Source organism: Haliotis rubra, unplaced genomic scaffold, assembly GCF_003918875.1.
Source record: "Haliotis rubra isolate DU_JTF1 unplaced genomic scaffold, ASM391887v1 Scf182, whole genome shotgun sequence".
In the NCBI taxonomy this organism is placed as follows: Eukaryota; Metazoa; Mollusca; class Gastropoda; order Lepetellida; family Haliotidae; genus Haliotis; species Haliotis rubra.
In genome coordinates, this window is record NW_025765803.1 from 242,908 (window position 1) to 266,368 (window position 23,461).

Here is a 23,461-nt window from a genome sequence, read left to right on the forward strand (position 1 = left end):
ACCCCGCTTACCTGTTGACGTAGCTTTTGGAATAGGTGCCCCAGCTGGACAGCAATCCAAAACAGCTTACATCAAGGAGTTGCGACAACGTCTGGCAGATTCCTACAAGTTGGCAACAGAAGCAGCTGACAAGGCAAGAAGCAGACAAAAGGGGAAGTATGACATCAAGATTAGAGGAGCTACTCTCAGTGTTGGCGACCGGGTTTTAGTAAAGCAGCTTGCTTTTGATGGGAAGCACAAACTGGCAGATAAATGGGAGGAAGATGTCTATGTAGTGCTGGATCAACTCAATCCTGAAATCCCTGTGTACTGTGTTCAGAGGGAAGATGGACAAAGGCGTTCGAGGACACTACATAGGAATCTGTTACTGCCAGTTGGCTCACTACTACCCACACCGGACAAGCCAAATGATGTTCCACCTGTTCTCCGCTTGAACAGTGTGTAAATAAATGTCATTTTAATGTGTTAAACTTCATTATTTTAAACTTAGGTATAAAACTTTATCATTACTAAACTGGCCTGTGTTAACACTAACACTTGCACTGTTTAACTAACTCACAGGTAAGCTAGCTTGGGGTCTATTGTTAAGGTTAAGTGATCTGTGTCAGGTTCAATCTCTGCATTGGCCTGTTGTCAAGGTTCCTATTGTTTCAAAGGTTTCAGCTTCTCATCATATTTAAAGCCTTCTACTGCCTTTCATTTGTGGCAGTATACATTTTCTCCTTGAGACTTGCAATACCTGCACAGCACCAGCACATTATGGGGTAAGTTAAGTTAGATCTTTTAGTATTACATGAATAGTAGGGCTATTAGGATTTAGTGTATTAGATTACATGTTTTAAGGAATAGTGTTTTATCATATTTAGTGTATGTAAGGTGTTTGTCTATAAATATATGCATGCTTAGTATTTTAGACAAATATATGATGTATTGTGTACCAGTACACTAGTATACTATCATGATGCTTTAATTTGTATCATGCACATGTAGTATGTATAAGTATATGTATTAGCTATTTTATGATTGGCATGATACAGTAATGTGTATCATGCATGTTTATTATAAGGTTTAGTTTCTATATGCATATTTATGTATGTATTAGGGTAAATAACTATTTATGTGTTCGCTAATGCCATTTATGATGTATATCTGTATATACTAGCAGTATACTTAGGTAATATTTTGTTTATTTAGGTTCACTAAGAATCAGATGTTTTAGTACCTGTTGGACTATTCTGCCTGCGTCCCTGAGACGAGGTGAGGTATTGTTTTCAGAATGTGATTGTAAATATTAGTAATTATAATTGTTATATATGTGAGTAATAATCAGAGTACATGTCTTTACTTAAATCTGGATGATTGACAGTTATCAGATGTATTAATAGTATAGTTGTAACCATATTGAATGCATAACATGATACGTATTTTATGACAGGAGACATGTATTAATTGATGGATATTTTATTATTCAGGGCGTTTTGTTATAATTCTGCCAACTGGGGATCTCCTTATCCAACGTAACCAGCGCCGAATAAATCCCTGAAACCACACACAAGTGTTCGTCATCATTGAATCTACATACAGTGTACGTGTACGAATACCTCTGTTACAATGGCATCCCTGGTGGGATTGGATTTCGGACTGGTATGAGGACATCCCGGGAGTAACATCACCCTACGTTGGAACCCCATAAGTGTGTGTGATCGTCTCATCATGCTATAGGTAATTGTGCTAGCCTATAGTACCCCATTGATAATTGCCTCAAGTGAAAAGTGACACTTTGTATCTATGTGACTCATATGACCATGTGATAACCATGCATACAGACTGTTGGATCCCCCCTGCCAGCTGATAAATTCGACATCTCATCATGTGTGAATCCATGGACTATATTATGGTACCATTTCTGATATTAGCTGTGCTGTGTCACAGATTTGTATGTGTGCTACATAACTGTGTCATCAGTATGGAAGACTGTGCCAGTTTGCAACTCGATATGTTACATCCTGTTATGTGTGATAGCTGAGCTTAGTTAGTTTAGTTTGCTAGCTAGCAAGTTAGTTTAGACCTGCAAACTGTTTAGCAAGTTAGTTTAGACCTGCAAACTGTTTAGCAAGTTAGTTTAGACCTGCAAACTGTTTAGTTAAGTTAGTTTAGATCTGTAAACTGTTTAGTTAAGTTAGTTTAGATCTGTAAACTGTTTAGTTAAGTTAGTTACTGAATTAGATCTTGAGTGTTTAACTATTTAGTTAGTTAAGTGCCTACGGTTTAGTTATTTTACTTGGCATATACCGTAAAAGAGTATATTGGCGAGTTACACTTAGTGTCTTAATTAATCCATAAATCAGATGCATAAGTTGTTTAGCTAATTAGTTAGTACGTTTAGTTAAGCCCTACTTTAGTTTAAATCAGGCAGGTAAGTATTGGGTTAACACTGCACCACTTAGCATTCCTGTCCTATCTGCCTTTGGTCTTGTGTGTCATTGGTTGAAATTATTTGTCATTTTGGTCGAGGTATCCTGGTAAGTTTGGGTATTAGGTTACTAACTCATTTATTATTGCACCAAGATAGTTTCTAATATCTATCCATTAAACATAAATTAAATGTAACTTAAACATTCAACATTTAATATGTAAACCTAAACTATATTTCAAGTTTAGTAACCTGCATACATGCAGCCCATCTCCCATTTATGCAACCTATCTCCCATTTTCAAGAATTATGACTTAGGAGCGCAGCATCTGCACTTGGTAAATATTATCGTGCATATGTTTGCTTCATACCACACTTAGTCATGTCTAAACTTTCTGCTGAAGAGTTGGCCGTTTTTCTTGCAAGTTTTGAAAAGTTAGGTGTTAAACCTAAGTGTAAAACTGAAGATGAGTTACGTGAATGGGTAACAGCTATGGTTTCCATTCAGGAATCTCAGGGAGCAGCGGCCAACCCTCAATCCAATGAATCTAATGATTCCGGTCAAGTAGCAGGTCCGCCAGCCCAAGGGCTGTTTAGTTCAGTTAATCTGAAACAACCTCCAAGGTTTTCTTCTTTTTCTGGTGATCCTAATGCCAAATCCGAATCACCTTTTGATGTTTGGTGTTATGAGATCGAAGGTTTAATTGATTCTCATTCACATTCTGAAGAAGAGATAAAGCAAGCACTTGGGAAAGCCTTGAGAGGCGATGCAGCTCGCATTGTTATGCGATTAGGTCACTCTGCTTCACTCACTACTATATTAGCTAAACTCAAGAGCGTGTATAGTTCTTCAATCACTGAGCAAGGAGAAGCCCTCATGGCTCAGTTCTATAGTGCTCGTCAAGGAATTCAGGAGGATGCCACGACATGGGGTTGTCGCCTTGAGGATATGCTTGATAGACTTGTAATGCAGGGTCAGATTCAGCAAGATAGGGCTACTTCAGTTCTTCGGACTGTGTTTTGGTCAGGATTACGCCAAGAGCTTAAGGACTCGTCAGGTCACAAGTTCGATGCCATACAGGACTTTGATCAGCTGCGAGTTGCCATACGAAGACTGGAGTATGACCATGAACAGAGGAATCTAGAGTTGCAGAAGAAACCCGTCCCAGCCAAGATGTCTGCTCCATCTCAGCCTGCATCTGATGTTTCTAATCTTTTGGGAGTCATCAACAAGCTATCAGCAAAGATTGATCGCATGGAGCAACGGATGAACCAGATGCCACCCCAACAGATGCCCCAATCACAACCACACCCACAGGAACTTCAGCATGGGAACTCGTCACAGAACTATGAGCATGCGGCATTGGAATCTGGAGTTCAGTGTTATCGGTGTGGGCAATACGGTCACATTCAACTAGGATGTCGGGTCAGAGTGGATCATTTGAGGCGAGGTCATTTAAATGGGAGAGGACCAATGTCAAGGGGCAGACGTTAGGATCCTTCAGACAAAGCCCCACTGAAGTTCGTCCTACCATACCGGCTGGTTTGATAGGGACAGCAACCGAGACTACTGTGTTCATCAACGGTGTTTCACAAAAAGCACTTTTAGATACAGGTTCTTCCGTTTCAACCATCCCAGAGAGCTTCTACAAAGAGTGTTTGTCATCACTAGAGATTAAGCCTCTCACTGATTTTATCCATATTGAGTGTGCTGATGGTGAGAGCTTGAAATATCAGGGTTATGTTGAAGTTTCTGTGGAAACTTGTGGTTTGTCACCTGGTCATGCGACCACTTGTTTGTTCTTGGTTGTCCCAGATAGTCAGTATAACCAAAGTGTACCTATTTTGCTGGGAACAAACTATCTTATACCTGTGCTTGAGTGCTGTAGGGAGGCAGCTGGACCAAACTTTCTCCAGGTTAGCAAGATACATACACCCTGGTATCTTTCTTTCAGGAGCATTGTGCTGCAAGATAAGGAACTCTCACGGAATGAAGGGAAACTTGGACTTATCAGGAGCTGTGAAACATCGAAGCTAGTTGTGCCACCTAACAGGACTGTGACTGTCAAGTGCTCTCTATACAAGCAGCTACCCTATAGAGATACATGTGTCATGCTCCAACCAAGTAAGAAGTCTGCTATACCACCTGGACTGGAGATAGGCCCTGCTTTATTCCGCTACCAACACAAGAGGATGATAGAAGTTCCTGTGCAAGTGTCCAATCTCACAAATCAGACTATGGTTGTCTCCCCTAGGGCCATCATTTGTGAGATACAGCCTGTCCAGATAGAGAAGATAGTCCCTATTGACTTGGAGCAAGTAGCTGCTGAAGAGAAACAACATCCACTGGACAAGGTAAAGATATCTCCCAAAGTCACCGAGGAACAAAAGAAGAGGGGTGAAGAACTACTCTTACAGTACAGTGATGTATTTTCCACCGGAGACTTGGACATTGGCCACTACACCGAAGTGAAACACAGAATAGAGTTGACAGACACCACACCATTTAAAGAGCGACACCGGCGCATACCACCATCTATGTTCCAGGAAGTGAAAGACCATTTACATCAACTCTTAGCTTGTGGTATTATAAGACGCTCTTACAGTCCCTGGGCCTCGAATGTTGTTCTTGTTCGCAAGAAAAATGGATCTTTAAGGATGTGTGTGGACTTTAGATCATTAAATCGACGAACTATTAAAGATGCCATTGTAACAGTGGTATTCGTACACGTACACTGTATGTAGGTTCAGTGATGACGAACACTTGTGTGGGGTTTCAGGGATTTATTCGGCGCTGGTGCGTGGGATAAGGTGATCCCCAGTTGGCAGAACTATAACAAAACGCCCTGAATAATAAAATATCCATCAATTAATACATGTCTCCTGTCATAAAATACGTATCATGTTATGTATTCAATATGGTTACAACTATACTATTAATACATCTGATAACTGTCAATCATCCAGATTTAAGTAAAGACATGTACTCTGATTATTACTCACATATATAACAATTATAATTACTAATATTTACAATCACATTCTGAAAACAATACCTCACCTCGTCTCAGGGACGCAGGCAGAATAGTCCAACAGGTACTAAAACATCTGATTCTTAGTGAACCTAAATAAATAAAATATTACCTAAGTATATTGCTAGTATATACAGATATACATCATAAATGGCATTAGCGAACAGATAAATAGTTATTTACCCTAATACATACATAAATATGCATATAGAAACTAAACCGTATAATAAACATGCATGATACACATTACTGTATCATGCCAATCATGAAATAGCTAATACATATACTTATGCATACTACATATGCATGGTACAAATTACAGCATCATGGTAGTATACTAGTGTACTGGTACACAATACATCATATATTTGTCTAAAATACTAAGCATGCATATATTTATAGACAAACACCTTACATACACTAAACATGATAAAACACTATTCCTTAAAACATGTAATCTAATACACTAAATCCTAATAGCCCTACTATTCATGTAATACTAAAAGATCTAACTTAACTTACCCCATAATGTGCTGGTGCTGTGCAGGTATTGCAAGTCTCAAGGAGAAAATGTATACTGCCACAAATGAAAGGCAGTAGCAGGCTTTAAATATGATGAGAAGCTAAAACCTATGAAACAATAGGAACCTTGACAACAGGCCAATGCAGAGATTGAACCTGACACAGATCACTTAGCTTTAACAATAGACCCCAAGCTAGCTTACCAGTGAGTTAGTTAAACAGTGCAAGTGTTAGTGTTAACACAGGCCAGTTTGATAATGATAAAGTTTTATACCTAAGTTTAAAATAATGAAGTTTAACACATTAAAATGACATTTATTTACACACTGTTACATGTATCTTCAAGTTTGGAGGAAATAAAGACGATCTATCTATCTATCTATCTTCTTAAGATTCAGTGTCACCGAGGAGCAATGGCGTGTGTAGCTGAGCACGTTTGCAGTGACCGGTATGCTTAACCGCAAATGACGTCAACAGTCCAGACGGAGCCTTTACTTTTGATAGCGTTACGAAGTTATCACGCTGGAAAGGAAGTTATGTCACGCGCTGACCCATATTAATCGAGTACAACGGGAGGTAACTCTAAACTAGGTCGTCGATCGCTCGCCAACTGTCACGCAAGGTTGTCGCTATTTCACCAGAGACCATACACACGACATTACCAACATCTGCAACAATGGCAAGAGTTAAGCTTGGAGGGACCGATCTTGAAGTCTCCCCTATTTGTTTGGGGACATGGCAGTTCAATATGGGAAAGACGACGATCAACTGGGACGGTCAGAGCTTGGAGGTAAGACAACGGCCTGGTAAGCACTTGGCTGCCGGTGCCTCTTGATTAGCCGGTCACTCCCCTTAGAATAACTATAACCCTTGGTATCCAACATTGTGATGTGAAGTAGGTAAAACCGAAGACCTCCAAATCGTTCATTATACATCCCTCTAACGACTAAAATACATAAAAATGATCACTTGCAAAACATTAATGCAGCACTTAGAGTTGACTTGGTGTTCAGTCACGTACTGATGGTTGGTCGGTTGTTAACGCCACACTCAGGAATATTCCAGGTATATAGTGGTCACTGGTGATGGAATACGACTGCCTTGGGAGTGAGTGAGATTGTTTTTTACACAGCTTTTAGGCTTCACACATTGTACCCATGTGGGGAATCGAACCCGTGTCTTGCGTGAGGAGCAAACACTTTAACCACTAGGCTCCCCTACAGCCCCACTGCCGTGTGTGAACCTTAGTCACTATATCAGGTATGTTAGTGAGTGAGGAAGGTTTTATTACGCTTCTACAGGTAATATACAGGTAATATCACCGAATATGTGTTTATACAGTAATCAGTGCTGTCTAATCCGGCGCGTGGCAAGGAGTCAGTAATCCTGTGTTGAAACTACATGGTTGCCAACAAAGATAATTTAATCTTAGTTCAGTATGGGTGTCCTTATACATGTAATTAGTGAGTTGAGAGAGAAATTGAGAGAACCACCTTATACAACAATGTATATGAGAGTGATAAAACTGGTTTAGTTCTAGTCATAGGTAACCGTGTCAGCTCTACAATCCAGCACGCTGTCGAAACCGGATTATTTTTTCAGTCCCGACGTGAGCCGGTTTAGACAGCTTCTACTGTATGTATAACATTAGGGTTGAAGCGTTACATGGGTGAGAGCAACATGAGGTTCATGGGACAATACGATACAATATGTGCACTTTTCTGTATCAACCCATGAAGATCCGGGTTAGAATTGGTCTTCAGTAACCCATGCTTGTCGTAAGAGGCGACTAACGGGATCAGGTGGTCAGGCTCGCTGACCTGCTTGACACATGTCATTGGTTCCCAATTGCATAGATCGATGCTCATGCTGTGGATCACTGGATTGTCTGGTCCAGACTCGATTATTTACAGACCGCCGTCATCATATAGCTGGAATATTGCTGAGTGCGGTGTAAAACTAAATTCACCAGGGGTTCAAGAACCCCATCACCCGACGCCCGGGACAATGTAGTTTTCATTTCAGGCAATCAAATATTGGTATCTTACTTGTCTATGGGCTACCAGATAATTTCTGGAATATTGCTGAATGCGGCGTAAAACTTAATTTACTCACATTTCTGAATTGATACCATCCTCGATAATCTCCAGGGTATACGTTACGATCACTCTTCACTATACCCTGGATGCATCCTGGGCTTTGCCCGATGATTTTATTACCTCCCTTTGCTGGCATTTTATCCAATCAGGTGTCTATGCTGGGAAGTTGAGCGAACCAATCACAACTCACTTTCGCTTCTTAAATTATCTAGCCGTTTAACCTTGGCAACACAATTGATGCAGAGGTACTCTGAAAGAGGTGGAAGGAGTTCTTTCATGTATTTTTTTAAAAGTTTCAGATCTGTCAATTTGTCTGTATTATTTCCCCCAAAATCTGAGTGTGACTGCGAACCCTCACGACTGCAATCGCTATCTTTGTTGACATTGGCAAGCTCAGATGTAACGGCGGCTTAGCTGATTGGCTACTGTGAGAATGCGGAGCCAGCAAAGGGAGGTAATATAATTATCGGGCCCAGCCGTGGATGCATCCAGGGTATAGTGAAGAGTGATCGTAACGTATACCCTGGAGATTATCGAAAAGTATTGATACAAGACAATACACTTCCTGAAATAAATTAATTGCTTCTCTGTCAATGAACATCCAACATTTTAATCAGTCAAATATTGAAATATGTGATTAGCGTTTCATGTTTACTTCTAAAAATCTCAACCACAAAGATGTTCCTGTGTCTGGACTTTCCTTCTGAACTCCCACATGGGTACAATGTGTGAAGCCCATTTCTGGTGTCCCCCGCCGTGATAGTGCTGGAATATTGCTAAAAGCAGCGTAAAACCAAACTCAGTCAGTTAGTCCTTCTGAACCCCCACATGGGTACAATGTGTGAAGCCCATTTTTGGTGTCCCCCGCCGTGATAGTGCTGGAATATTGCTAAAAGCGGCGTAAAACCAAACTCAGTCAGTTAGTCCTTCTGAACCCCCACATGGGTACAATGTGTGAAGCCCATTTTTGGTGTCCCCCGCCGTGATAGTGCTGGAATATTGCTAAAAGCGGCGTAAAACCAAACTCAGTCAGTTAGTCCTTCTGAACCGGTTCTGAAATATTCATTGTCAAGAAGTTTCTACATGATTTGATTTAAACAGTGCTTGCCAATGCGCAGAAAACCTGCATATTTGACGCACAAATTATCTGAAATATGCAGTGAATATAAAAGCTTGCGTCATTGTTGATGCAACTCTACTGGGCCATTAGTTCAGACAATCTAAACTTCGGTTTCTGTGCGATGACTGCGATGATATTTTTTTTTGCCTGCTCAGTGCTGATTGTATACCTGACCTGCCTTACCGAGTTTTTGGTCATTATTAATCAATCACATTTGATGTTTTGATGAAAGATCAAAACGGAAGTTGACTCCCCATAACATGTCCATGACTCCCTCTCATGAAACCAGGAAGTCACGATGACTCCTAAATTTTTATGCCAAGGGCAAACACTGTATAAATATGCATATCATGATACTTATCTAAACCTGACCAGTCTATTACAATACATATCGTGACCTTGCTGTATCATTTCATGCTTACAAAACACAATGTTCATTTGGAAATGTGTCCAAATGGTCAGTAAAATTAAATGCCAGAAAAGTTTAAATTCAGGAAAATGTATACTCTTAAAAGAAAGTAGGGGAACCTGATCTTTCAGTTTGGATAGGATTTATAAGAGTTAACAAACATTTCAAAGACAGACATCTTATGAACGCACAACCATTTCTCTTTATCACCACCCCTAAACACAATGCATGGGATGCACTTGCACAACGCATTAGCCCCATACATGTGCATGGTTGTTCTTTTCTTGATTTTGACAGTTAAGAAGGTCGATAAATCACTGTAGACCATTAGTTTTGACACATGCAAATTTCACGTCATACACCAATCATTTTCAAGAGTGATTACTGTGTAACGAACATTACTATGGTCAAGTGCAAGAAGTGCAAGTGGTGATGCACTCTCAGAACATTCATTATTAGTATGTCAACACTGATTGACTCCGATATATCTCCTAATTTTTTCAATTCGAAACTAAAAGTGAAGTTCCCCTACTTTTTTTTAAGAGTATATTTGAGCTGTTGAGGTGTGTCACTCTTTGTATCTCAGTTTAAAGAATAAAGGCTGGTGTATCACTGAGTATCTATGCACTTTATATCTCTTGCCGCCCTGAGTTTGTCTTCTGACCTCCTCTTGCTGTCTGTATCAGACGCTACCAGGACTGTGAAGTAGGTCACCTACCACCTTAGTTCATGATCAGTGTCCTTGGATACTGGTGTCGTGACATACATTTGATAAGAGCATTAGATGGTATGGCTTAGAAGGTTTTCATCATATTTTGTCTCACCTGTGTAGTAGAAACTGTGTTGTGGTACAGTACACAGTAGAGAAATACAACACAACACAATACAAAATAACACAATACAACACTATACAATACAACACTATACAACACTACACAGTACAACACAACACTATACAACACTACACAGTACAACACAACACTATACAACACTACACAGTACAACAGAACACTATACAGTACAACACAACACTACAGTACAACACAACACTATACAGCACTACACAGTACAACAGAACACTATACAGTACAACACAACACTATACAACACTACAGTACAACACAACACTATACAACACTACAGTACAATTCAACACTGTACAACACAACAGTACAACACAACACTATACAGTACAACACAACACTATACAGTACAACACAATACAACACTACAGTACAACAGAACACTATACAACACTACACAGTACAACACAACACTACACAGTACAACACAACACTATACAACACTACAGTACAACACAACACTACAGTACAACACAACACTGTACAACACTATAGTACAACAGAACACTGTACAACACTACAGTAGAACACAACACTATTCAGTACAACACTACACAGTACAACCCAACACTATACAACACTACACAGTACAACCCAACACTATACAACACTACACAGTACAACGCAACACTATACAACACTACACAGTACAACAGAACACTATACAACACTACAGTTCAACAGAACACTATACAACACTACAGTACAACAGAACTCTACACAGTACAACAGAACACTATACAACACTACAGTACAACACAACATTATACAACACTACAGTACAACATAACTCTATACAGTACAACAGAACACTATACAACTCTACAGTACAACAGAACACTATACAACACTACACAGTACAACACAACACTATACAACACTACAGTACAACAGAACACTATACAACACTACCCAGTACAACACAACACTATACAATACAACACAACACTATACAACACTACACAGTACAACACAACACTATACAACTCTATACAGTACAACACAACACTGTACAGCACTACACAGTACAACACAACACTATGCAACACTACAGTAAAACAGAACACCATACAGTACAACACAACACTACAGTACAGCAGAAACTGCCTTAAGCAATATGTGATTTTGCTATTTACAACCTGCACTGGTGCACGTTACCAATATCTGGTGCAGGTTACAGATGACCTTCAGTAACAGGTTGCACCAGGTGCAGGTAACAATAAATCCTCTAACATCATATGTTTCTCACCACATGACTTGTCACAAAACATTTGTGTACAAATAAATCAGTAATGTAGCAGCAGTTATATAACTGAGGTTTATAAATAAAGGTAATGCAAAATTAAAACAGAATCATTCATGATTATCATCATGAGGTCAACTTCTGTTGAATGCATCTGATACTGAGTATATGTTATGAAAATTGCTAAACAAGTATTTTATCTTACTTTTTAGAACCAGTGACATTATTTTGTGGTGCAACCCAAATTTTGATGGTGCAACCAATCCTATAAGCCAGGTTGCACTTGGTGTAGGTACTGAAACCCCCCAGAAATCGCATCCTGCCTATCTGTAACGGATTTTATGCAGAGGTGCAGTAAGTGGGTATAGCTTTCTGTTACAAACAGATCTTCTCTTTGTCAGTTTTGCACAGAATTACTGGAACATATTTGGATGCTTCTTTGTCTAGGTAGTGTATAAGGGCTTGCAAAGAAAGTCTTTTAACTTTGTATCGCTTGAAAAGACTGTCAAGGTGCTCTGTAAAGGCGTGTGAAGTGTTTCTAAGAACTGTTGGACAGGGACAGTGTGTCTCTATACTGTTAGTCCAGTCAATCTAACCGAAATATACGTCAACCATCAACTCTTTGCAGAAGAAATTATTCATGTGTATTTTCACAGTAGGGGTATATAAGACTGAAAATATAAAAGTCTAGAAAACTCTAAGGGGTGGAACATGTTAAAAATCGACCCTTATGTTATCCCCACAAAAGTGCTTATTATGCTTTTGTTTGATAAACACATGTCAGTTTTTTAAATATGTTTTATATGTTTTTCTTCAAACAGATAATGCATAATTAGTCCATTTGTCTCTAAGAATGATTACATAAAGTCGCATGGGGTTGTTGTACATGTAATGGTTCTTTTTGTAATATACTCATGGGAAAAAGTTAAGGAACATTGTATTTAAATGTGTAGTAGAAAACGTGCGTTCACACCGTTGTACTTTTTCTTAGAGAAACACAAGTGTTTCATTGCTTTCTTAAAGCATTCTGATAGAAACATATTTAACAACACTTTGTTTCAAAGTAAAGGTAATGATTGTGGCTATATTATTATTTTCTGAGTGTCACTTGGAAATATATTGTGATAAAATTCCTATTTCATCGCCTTTCTGGTTTAATGTTACACCTCTTTCTATGTTCTATTCACTAGTGCAATAAGGCAATGTTCATAACTCTGATATCTATTATGAAATTCTATATATTTAGTCAGAAATTCACAATTTGATTAAAATTATACGTTTTCTTATGCACATAATTGCAAGTCATCATCCAAATCATCTGAGAAGACTGCGGATGAATTGCTGCACCTCAGTCCACGGCACTCTCCACAGGCAACTGAGCACTTCAGTCCATGTTTCCAGCGCTTGGATTCGCACTCTTGTTAACAGTTACATCTGATTACTTGCAGAAGTTGTTCTGGAGCTGGTGGTTTACTGTTTCTCACAGGCATCAGTCTACCTTTCTCTGTAGTCCAGCCCCATTGGTGTGGAAACATGTTAGGATTTGTGGCTGTCCACTGACACACTTGGTAGTAGACTCGTAGAGTGTGGTACGACGCAGCATTTGATGTAGGTGGGAGAGAAAGAACATTGACAGGAACAAAAAGATGTAGCAGCCTTCTCACATAATTCCTAAACCTTAGTTCATCAAGGCTCTCATTTTGAGTGCCACCATAGAGATGGACAATAAGTCTTTCACCTGCTTTGATAATGTCTTCTTGGGTGGACTTGCTACCAAAGACCTGTGCATACTTGACAGCCAATGGCATGGAAGAGATTTCTGCATTCCGACACCTTTGCCTATTCCAAAGATTCTAGATGTTGCATCACATCCTGTCAAAGCATGAATGACTTGCAGTATTTGACAGATGTTGCTGCCCATACTTTCCTTGAGGCTGTTAATGTTCCACATCTTTGATGCTTTTTTCGTTTGTTCTGATTTAAAGATTAGAGTACCAGCTGCTGGATCAGCGTGATAAAGCAGAAGAACCAGGAGATCTGTGTCTTCCCCTATTAGAATGGTTAGTTTTGTGGCGGCACACTGCACTGCTGTTTCTACAATCAGAAGGTCTGCATCTTCACGAGCTTTGATAACCCTGTAGCCACTGTCCTCAAATTTTGCACTCAGAAGATCAATACATGCCTGTTTGTTCTCATTGTTTGAGAGAAACTGTTCTTTCTTTGACGTCAGAACCATTTCTTCAGTGAAACTTAATTTTGGACCACAGATGCCTCTTGTCCATCTTAGGTGTGCAGTATCTTTTGTCAAAGGTCCTGACAAGTACCCATCAAAAACAATGGTAGCATTTGTGTACTTTCTACTGACATATTCTGTGTAGATTGGGGAGAATGTTGATCCAGTGGTCCATGGGATGCGTTGACTGCCTCCATCTAAGACACAGTGATATGAGTCCGTATCAATGTTCAGCTTTGGAATATCTTTCCAGTGTATCTTCCATATTGCTTCAGCCAAAGGAGACTTTTGGCTTCTCGCATTAATCCAGAAGAGTCAAAGAGCGAAGAAGGAAAGCTTGACAACTCATAGCTAAAGAGGTCTGAAACATTGTCAAACATGGTATCTGCTGCAGTTATCAGGCGCTGGAAAAGTAGTTGGTGGTCAAAGTGTACATCTGCATCTGATTTTACTGTTACCTTTGTATTCATTGGGACTGCCTGGTTGGCTTTCTTGAAATTGTAATTCACAACCTTCTCACCACACATGGACTGCACAATCCTCTTTCCGATTTCTTTTGAATGTTCGATATTGACAGAATTGTCAGCTGTAACCCCTGTTGCAACGTTCCGTAAGGATCGATCGTCATTGAAGGGTGATCATTCTTTAAGAAAGGAGAGGATGGTACAGGAATCCTCATCATCTCTGACTTTCCTAGAATTGGTCATTTCTTTGTGTTGGTCACTTGTGTGGTAGCCAACACGAGTGAGAGATTGCATTGCATTATTTACATCAACACATGCTGGTCTAGAGAGTAACCACTGAGATCTCTGTGATTCACCCATACCGCGCCCTCTTGTCATACCACCAGTGGACTTCAAACTTCTCATCAGCACCTGTTCAATGACTAAGTCTGAAGATAACCCAGCCCAATACCTGTCACTCCTTCAGATAACATGGTGTCCAGACATGAAAGCCAGATAGACATCTGGATGATCCTGTTGGAGTCACTGCATTGATTGCAAACAGATATAGGCAAACTTGGTATACATATTATGCCCACATGCAGCAAAAAATGGCAACATTTCCATAACTGCTTGGAGATGGAGATTCCAATTTCCTGTGCGTTCTCCTTTCAAGAACGTCTTCAATATGTCGACCATGTCCATATAAAGGAGCCAAAGTGATGCTGTCCGTAAATGGGAAAGTGACTGCTTTGTCTTGCTAAGGATTTCCTGTATGTGATTCAAAGATGGGCTATCCTTGATATCATTTGGAGATATTTCTTCAGCCATGATCGTTTCAAATAATTCCGAAGCATCACGAAGATCTTCGTGGTAGTTGACGATCTATCAATCAATCAATCAATCAATGCTTTATTGTACGAAAGGCCATAGGCCCATATACATTCGAGTTGCATATATTTCTGAAGCAGAACAAAAATACAATGATGTTAACAATAGGATGTTTAGGATGATCTATCAGTTAGAGTATCAGCTTCTGCTGGCACAGCATCTGTATCAGAGCCTGCAGCTTTGTTGACAAGAAGATGATTGAGAGCTCTGTCGACAAGGTGTCCTCTGACAGCAGGTGCAACTGCTTTCCCGCTAAGCATATGAGCAACAGCATTTGAAGCATAAACTGTTTCGAGCATCTCTTGCAAACCTGTTCCACCCATGACATAGCCAATGCATCCGAGAAAACTAATTTCTGTATGGAATCCTCCCAGTCGAAGAATTATCTTTTTCAGATAGTTTTGATCAGGCTCATTGCTGACAATTGTAAGCGCCTTTCAGTGCTGACAGAAACATTTAGGTTGGTATAGGCGTAAGAAATAGGGTTCTTTGACAAAATGTGCCGCTGTATATAATATCACTGTCAACTTAATTTATGTTAATGGTACATATATAGGTTTATAAATATAAATACTTACCCAAAATTGATGAACTGTAGACAATTCCAACGTTGATTTCTACGTTCACCTACATGAAGGTCATCGCAACCGTTGAGAGTTACATCCCTTTCACACTATGGCGGCCCAGCAATGTGAGCCTCATTGCAAAAAATAGTTCCATGTTTGAAGTAAACATATACATATTTCCAGCCCCTAGAATTTTCTAGACTTTTATTATGTTGTTGGGCGATACCTTTGTGTTTTGTTTCAGCTGAAAGCAATTCATTTGCAGACAGTTGAAGGTTAAACTTTAGATTGACTTGACTATGTGTAGGCCATGAGAAGTGTGTCTCTGTACTGTGCAGGGCATGGGATGGGTAGAAGTGTAACGATACAGTGAGGCCGTGAGAAGTGTGTCTCTGTACAGTGCAGGGCATGGGACGGGTTGAGGTGTAACGATACAGTGAGGCCGTGAGAAGTGTGTCTCTGTACTGTGCAGGGCATGGGACAGGTAGAGGTGTAACGATACAGTGAGGCTGTGAGAAGTGTGTCTCTGTACTGTGCAGGGCATGGGACGGGTAGAGGTGTAACGATACAGTGAGGCCGTGAGAAGTGTGTCTCTGTACTGTCCAGGGCATGGGACGGGTAGAGGTGTAACGATACAGTGAGAAGTGTGTCTCTGTACTGTGCAGGGCATGGGACGGGTAGAGGTGTAACGATACAGTGAGAAGTGTGTCTCTGTACTGTGCAGGGCATGGGACAGGTAGAGGTGTAACGATACAGTGAGAAGTGTGTCTCTGTACTGTGCAGGGCATGGGACAGGTAGAGGTGTAACGATACAGTGAGAAGTGTGTCTCTGTACTGTGCAGGGCATGGGACGGGTAGAGGTGTAACGATACAGTGAGAAGTGTGTCTCTGTACTGTGCAGGGCATGGGACAGGTAGAGGTGTAACGATACAGTGAGAAGTGTGTCTCTGTACTGTGCAGGGCATGGGACGGGTAGAGGTGTAACGATACAGTGAGAAGTGTGTCTCTGTACTGTGCAGGGCATGGGACGGGTAGAGGTGTAACGATACAGTGAGAAGTGTGTCTCTGTACTGTGCAGGGCATGGGACAGGTAGAGGTGTAACGATACAGTGAGAAGTGTCTCTCTGTACTGTGCAGGGCATGGGACGGGTAGAGGTGTAACGATACACTGAGAAGTGTGTCTCTGTACTGTGCAGGGCATGGGACGGGTAGAGGTGTAACAATACAGTGAGGCCGTCTGTACTGTGCAGTGTGTGGGGCTCTGGGTGTAACAATACAGTGAGGCCTGCAGGGCATGGGATGGGTAGAGGTGTAACAATACAGTGAGGCCGTGAGAAGTGTGTCTCTGTACTGTGCAGGGCATGGGACAGATAGAGGTGTAACGATACAGTGAGGCCATGAGAAGTGTGTCTCTGTACTGTGCAGGGCATGGGACAGATAGAGGTGTAACGATACAGTGAGGCCGTGAGAAGTGTGTCTCTGTACTGTGCAGGGCATGGGACAGATAGAGGTGTAACGATACAGTGAGGCCGTGAGAAGTGTGTCTCTGTACTGTGCAGGGCATTGGACGGGTAGAGGTGTAACGATACAGTGAGGCCATGATACAGTAAGTATCACGATACAATGGGTGCTTTATGATTCCTACCCCAATTAGTGTTGGGAATTGGTTAAAATCTCACATTTGATGATTGGTTCATTACAACCGATCAATCATCAAAATTAATTGGTTAGCGTCATTTATCAAATTCTCCTGGTTATATCTGTTAATGCACAAGAACTGTAGAAAAAACATGTAGTTCTTTTGGTTTTTTTTAGCAAATTGCACAACATGCATATACAAATTTCACATCTTTAAAGGATGACTAGTATGTTAGGAAGATAAATTTCCTGGAGTCTTTAAGATAAATTCAGTCATGACTACGAACGAGTTTGTAGTGCTTTTGAAATATAACTGACAAAACCAACCTTGTGAAAAATGTTGTTAATGCAAACAAGTGTTCCAAAATTGTTTGTGTTTGATTATGAGAAAACATGATCGTTTCGTCATTGTGACCAATCTTTGATTACTAGTATTTCAATTAATCGGACCACCACTAACCCTAATACAGCAAAACTGTTTCAAAGGTTCCCTTCTGATGGTGAATCACAACCCGGATTAATTTGTTTCTAAATCTAAGACAACGGTGCTGGGACATTGGAGGGAGACACATATAAGCTTGGGGCACTGTGCATATTTTGCTATATTTAGCCTGCCAGGAAATACTAAAATCTGCATAAACTGATTCTTGAACAGTTTCTGTTGCCATGTACATGATTTTACATCAATATAGCTTGTGATGTAAATAATCGAGTCTGGACCAGACAATCCAGTGATCAACAACATGGGCATCATTCAGTTAGGATATATTGCCATGTGTCAACCAAGCATATGTTAATACTATTGTTCACAATATTTAGGCTTTTTGTCCATTGAAAAATATTGAGGGACTGGTTGAACTTTGGCATTAATGTTTTTATGACTGTTGGTTGGCATCATATTATACTCAGATCATTGGGATTTAATGAAAATATTAGAATATTAACATTTGTAAGAGTCTGCATGCATGCAATGATACATTGAAAGGTACTAAAACAAGAAAAATCATCTTGAATGTTTGTTTTTTCAGACATCAAAGGCAATTGTGGACAAGTGTTTTGAGCAGGGAATTAACTTCTTTGACACGGCAGAGGTAAGTGCCATATGGAGCTGTAGTAAGATGTGTATTTGGGCTCTAGTAATGTAAGCTTTCGGGCTGTAGAAAAGTGTGTCGCAGTAAATTGATGCCAGATTATCGCTGTTGATTTTTATGACTGCACATTACTGTGAATTTCTTAGTTTTTATTCCTGAATAGTCTAAAATCAGTGCTGCCAGATACCATAGCATTGGAAATACAAGAGAATCAATATGAAATGCTAGTGTTTTGGTGTGCTTGCATTTACAACTGGATCACTCACTCACTCACTCATTTCAGGGCTATGCGGGTTCAGAGGAGGCTCTTGGAGCGTGTCTGGAGGGGAGGCGCCGAGATGCTGTGATAGCTACCAAGTATGGATTCAGGGCCGGCCCCAACACTCCGCCATACTCAGCCGAAGACATCCAAAACACTATGGACAAGGCCCTGAAGAATCTGAGGACGGACTACATTGATATTATACAGGTCTGTATATTCAGGAGGTGGCCGTTGTCCTGGTAACGAACCAGTGTCTGCCAAAGTTAGACGATTCCAATTGGATGGGGAGTAAGCCCTGGTTTCAAGAATGTTTGCATCATTGTGTCTTATGATCATGATCCATCTCCACTGTTAGTATTTTGCTAAACCTGGATCCATTCTGTTGGAGTCCATTCTTGCAGTCACAAATTACCTGCCCTTGATCTCCATTAACGTTTCACCGACCAGTCAAGCATTACATAACAGAAAGGGAACAGGAAATAGTTAAGGAGGTAACTTGTTGTAGCAGGAAACCAAAGCCACTGCCAGTTTTAATGGCCCCGAACACATCCTTTCCATCAAAAAGATTTTTGAGAGCTTTACTTTGCATGTCTGTCAGAATTTCAGGGTTGAATTTCTCCCAAACCTGTTCTCCGAGGAAGATACACAAATCCAAGGTGTTCTCAGAGGTGGATTTCGAAGTACAAAGTCAAAAGCAAATATCACTGAAAGTTAAAAAAGTCTGCTGCCTAACCCGATCAGCCGCTCAGCTCATATGGAAGGCGCTGTGGCTGAGCGGGTTAGGCGGTTGACTTTGTGTGCTGGCGATTAGGTGCCTGACACTGAGGGTGTGGGTTTGAATCCCGGATGGGGCTCAACCCCAAAAAAGTACAGCATGTGTACTTTACTGAGAAACTTTAGTCCCAAATATAACATATGTTACATGTTAACGTCAAACTGAACATGATCGCGGTTAGATAGGTGTGACACCATGTTTACGCTGTGAAAGTAGTCCCTAAAATTTGCATATGACCTGTCTAATTTGCATCGATATCTGTATAGGACCCCAACGGATACCGAAAACCCTCTGTTGGCTTTATCCTGCCGAGAATGATGTCCATTGTATGATAAATACTGAATATCATGATTGTTATTAGTGTATGTCATTATGTCACACTACCAATGTGTTACGATTGTTTGCCCTACTTCAGGAAAATCAATTAAAGCTGCCGACATAACATTCAATAGGTTCAGCATATTGTTATAAATAAAACATAAATCCCGTGCATTTTAGACCCACCTGTGTTTTCGTTAACAAGAGTTGGAAAACTTCATAAATGAGTTACCTCCCTTTAGTTTGAGTGGACTGACTGACTGACTGAGTTTGGTTTTACGCCGCTTTTAGCAATATTCCAGCAACATCACGGCGGGGAACACCAGAAATGGGCTTCACACATTGTACCCATGTGGGGGGTTCAGAAGGACTAACTGACTGAGTTTGGTTTTACGTCGCTTTTAGCAATATTCCAGCACTATCACGGCGGGGGACACCAGAAATGGGCTTCACACATTGTACCCATGTGGGGATTCAGAAGGAAAGTCCAGACACAGGAACATCTTTGTGGTTGAGATTTTTAGAAGTAAACATGAAACCAATCACATATTTGTACCCATGTGGGGATTCGAACCCGGGTCTTCAGCGTGACGAGCCAACGCTTTAACCACTAGGCTACCCCACCGCCCCAGTTTGAGTGGAGGAAAATGGTGGACACTTGAGAGTGTCAGCAAGACTTTCATTTCTGTTACATTGATTAATATAAATCAGACCATAAAGTTTTGCCACTATTACAATAATATTGCAATAGTTGACAATTAGAGTTCTATTACATGCTATGGGCAAACCCATTTGATAATTACTGAGTGCTCTAAGTTGTGTGGGGCGGTGGGGTAGCCTGGTGGTTAAAGCGTCTGCTCGTCACGCCGAAGACCCAGGTTCGAATCCCCACATGGGCACAATGTGTGAAGCCCATTTCTAGTGTCCCCTGCCGTGATATTGCTGGAATGTTGCTAAAAGCAGCGTAAAACCATACTCACTGTTTTCAAACCCATTTGACAGCTGAGTATCAGCTATGTCAATTTGCCTTGCAATATGCATCCATCAAGTAGGCTGTGCCTATCAATATACTTCTTATGACACTTATAAGATCCATGGATTCTATATTCGGAATCCTTCGTTAATTGTCATCAATAAATAAAGGGGAGTAACTCCAAACTGATTGTGACAATGTCTTTATATGACCATTTTCATAGCTCCAAACTAAGTATGATTGACGATGGTTTATACGACCATATGTTTTCTGATTTAAATCAACAAAGACACAGGACGCTAAAAAAGTCAACCTTTGTTAAAAAATTTAACACCATTATGAATTTTTAAATGCATTTAGCGTATAAGCGTCTGTTAATTTGACACGTGGGGTTATTGCTGACATTGTGCTGGTGATAAGGTGCCTGACTCTGAGTGAGTGAGTTAGTGTAGTTTTACGCTGCTTTTAGCAATATTCCAGCAATATCACGGTGAGGCACACCAGAAATGAGCTTCACACATTGTGCCCATCTGGGGAATCAAACCCAGGTCTTCAGCGTGACAAGCGAACGCCTTAACCACAAGGCTACCCCACCGCCCCGCCTCACTCTGAGACTCTCAGATATTCCATATAGCTGGAATATTGCTGAGTGTGGCATGAAACTAAACTCACTCACTCACTCAGTTCATGTGTTGAAGAAGTCCGGAAACCGTCCATCCTGTGTACAGCATTTAGCATAAATCCACCAGATTGGCAGAGAGATGTATTTCTTTTAAACATCTTACCGATATTCACCAACATGTTCTTTAAAAAAAAAACCTGTCAATACTCAACAGGTTTATATGCACAACTTGCACAGCATCTCTGCATGTCACATTGCAGTATAGTCGTTAGGTTTCAAGAGTGATTGATGTCACAGCTCCAGTTGTCTGATTGTCACAGCTCAGGAGGCAATGGATCATTATATGGTTTCTACACAACTAAAATACATTAACTAACATTTATGTCAATTCTGGCTTAGAACGAGATGTGTTCCTCAATGAAGAATTTTTTCTCTTCCAGATTCATTTCCCAGCTTTCATCAAGGATTATGATGAGACAGTCACCGAACTCAACCGGCAGATCTCCCTAGGAAGGCTCAAGCATTACGCTGTTTCTAACTTCGGTCCGAAAAACATGAAACAATTCATTGAAGCTGGAGGAAAGCCCATATCAAACCAGGTCTGAGTCATGTTTCTCGTCAGTACTTTGGAAATGTGTGTACTAGAGACAGTAAATGTTCAATAGACCCATGAAGATCCGGGTTAGCATTGGTTTTCAGCAACCCATGCTTGTCATAAGAGGCAACGAACAGGATCGGGCGGTCAGGCTCACTGACTTGGTTGACACATGTCATCGTATCCAAATTGCATAGACCGATGCTTATGCTGTTGATCACTAGATTAATTAAATGATAATTATAGATTCCATGTACCAATAGAATGCTCACTGCTCACATCCCTCAGATGACATGCTTACTTTGTCAGATGGGGTTACTTCCGACTTGGATCAGAAGGTCCATGGTTCAAATCCCAGAACGGGACTTGTATTTTATGGCTGCTTCATTAGTGCCCAACATAGGGCTGAGCACGTTCATAACAAATTTGAGCGAAATATGTCTCAGTAGCCTCCGTTGAGGCTGGGGATGTGCCTTCTGTTGATAGGGTGGTATGTAGCAGGGCCTGGAGTCATCCCACAGGTGAAATCCTTACCTTGCCAGTTTGCTGATGTGGTTAACCTCTTTGGTCATGTGGACAAAGTGTCCAACTTCACATCAGAAGGTCCAAATCGAATCCCAGCATGGTCCTCGGCAACTTCAATTTTATCCTCAACTGCCTGGGGAGTATACAGTTCCCCCAGATTCAACTGGGAGGGAATCATCCCATTCTAAGTGGTACCATGTCATTGCTGGGTGGGGGCAGCGGGGTAGCCTTGTGGTTAAAGCGTTAGCTCGTCATGCCAAAGACCTGGGTTCAATTCACCACATGGATGCAATGTGTGAAGTCCATTTCTGGTGTTCCCCACTGTGATAATGGTGGAATATTGCTAAAAGCGGCGTAAAACCCAAACTCTATCTTTCACTCATATTTGGAACAAAATTGCTATCCTATGAAGGAGTCACTTTATGAAACAGTCACGTAAAATGTCATTGTGTATTTTTAAGATCATAACTGTCAATCCATGTCATTAATTCCACAATAAGAACTTATGTTCTCAAGAATGATAATTCATATTTTGATGTATTCTCTGGTGTCGGCTTCAGGAGAGACAGAGGATGTTATAGACTAACGTATACAAGAAAACAACAAAAGTAAAATAACTGGAAGTTTATTTAACAACCTTGGGCTAAAGGAAAATTGAATTTTGCATGGCACAATTATGATAGTGCCATCATGCATTGGCTTACATCAAGAAATATATTAATTCCCCCTCCCACAAAACATTGCATATACACAAACGTCCAATATGTAAGCACAATTGCGAAAAAAAATTCATCTGCCACAAACAAATAATACAACTGGGAGGGAGGC

General features: G+C 40.6%; 1 protein-coding gene and 1 long non-coding RNA gene across 3 annotated transcripts in view; both read left to right on the forward strand.

Moving 5' to 3' along the window:
* Nucleotides 1-441: 441 nt before the first annotated feature.
* On the forward strand, nt 442-1,550 carry LOC124273566. The gene is made up of 2 exons (XR_006897686.1): nt 442-1,257; nt 1,473-1,550. It is a non-coding gene; the product is annotated as an uncharacterized LOC124273566 (long non-coding RNA).
* A 4,976-nt stretch (nt 1,551-6,526) lies between these two features.
* The window catches only part of LOC124273567 (aldo-keto reductase IolS-like), a 30,223-nt gene continuing 13,288 nt past the window's right edge, over nt 6,527-23,461 (forward strand). For both annotated transcript variants that reach the window (XR_006897687.1, XM_046708848.1), the window contains exons 1-4: nt 6,527-6,757; nt 18,501-18,563; nt 18,847-19,032; nt 21,954-22,112. Coding sequence is in view for 1 of the 2 variants with exons in the window: in XM_046708848.1 (XP_046564804.1) it covers nt 6,644-6,757; nt 18,501-18,563; nt 18,847-19,032; nt 21,954-22,112 (522 nt within the window). In the remaining variant the exon portion in view is untranslated. The remainder of the gene's footprint in view (nt 6,758-18,500; nt 18,564-18,846; nt 19,033-21,953; nt 22,113-23,461) is intronic.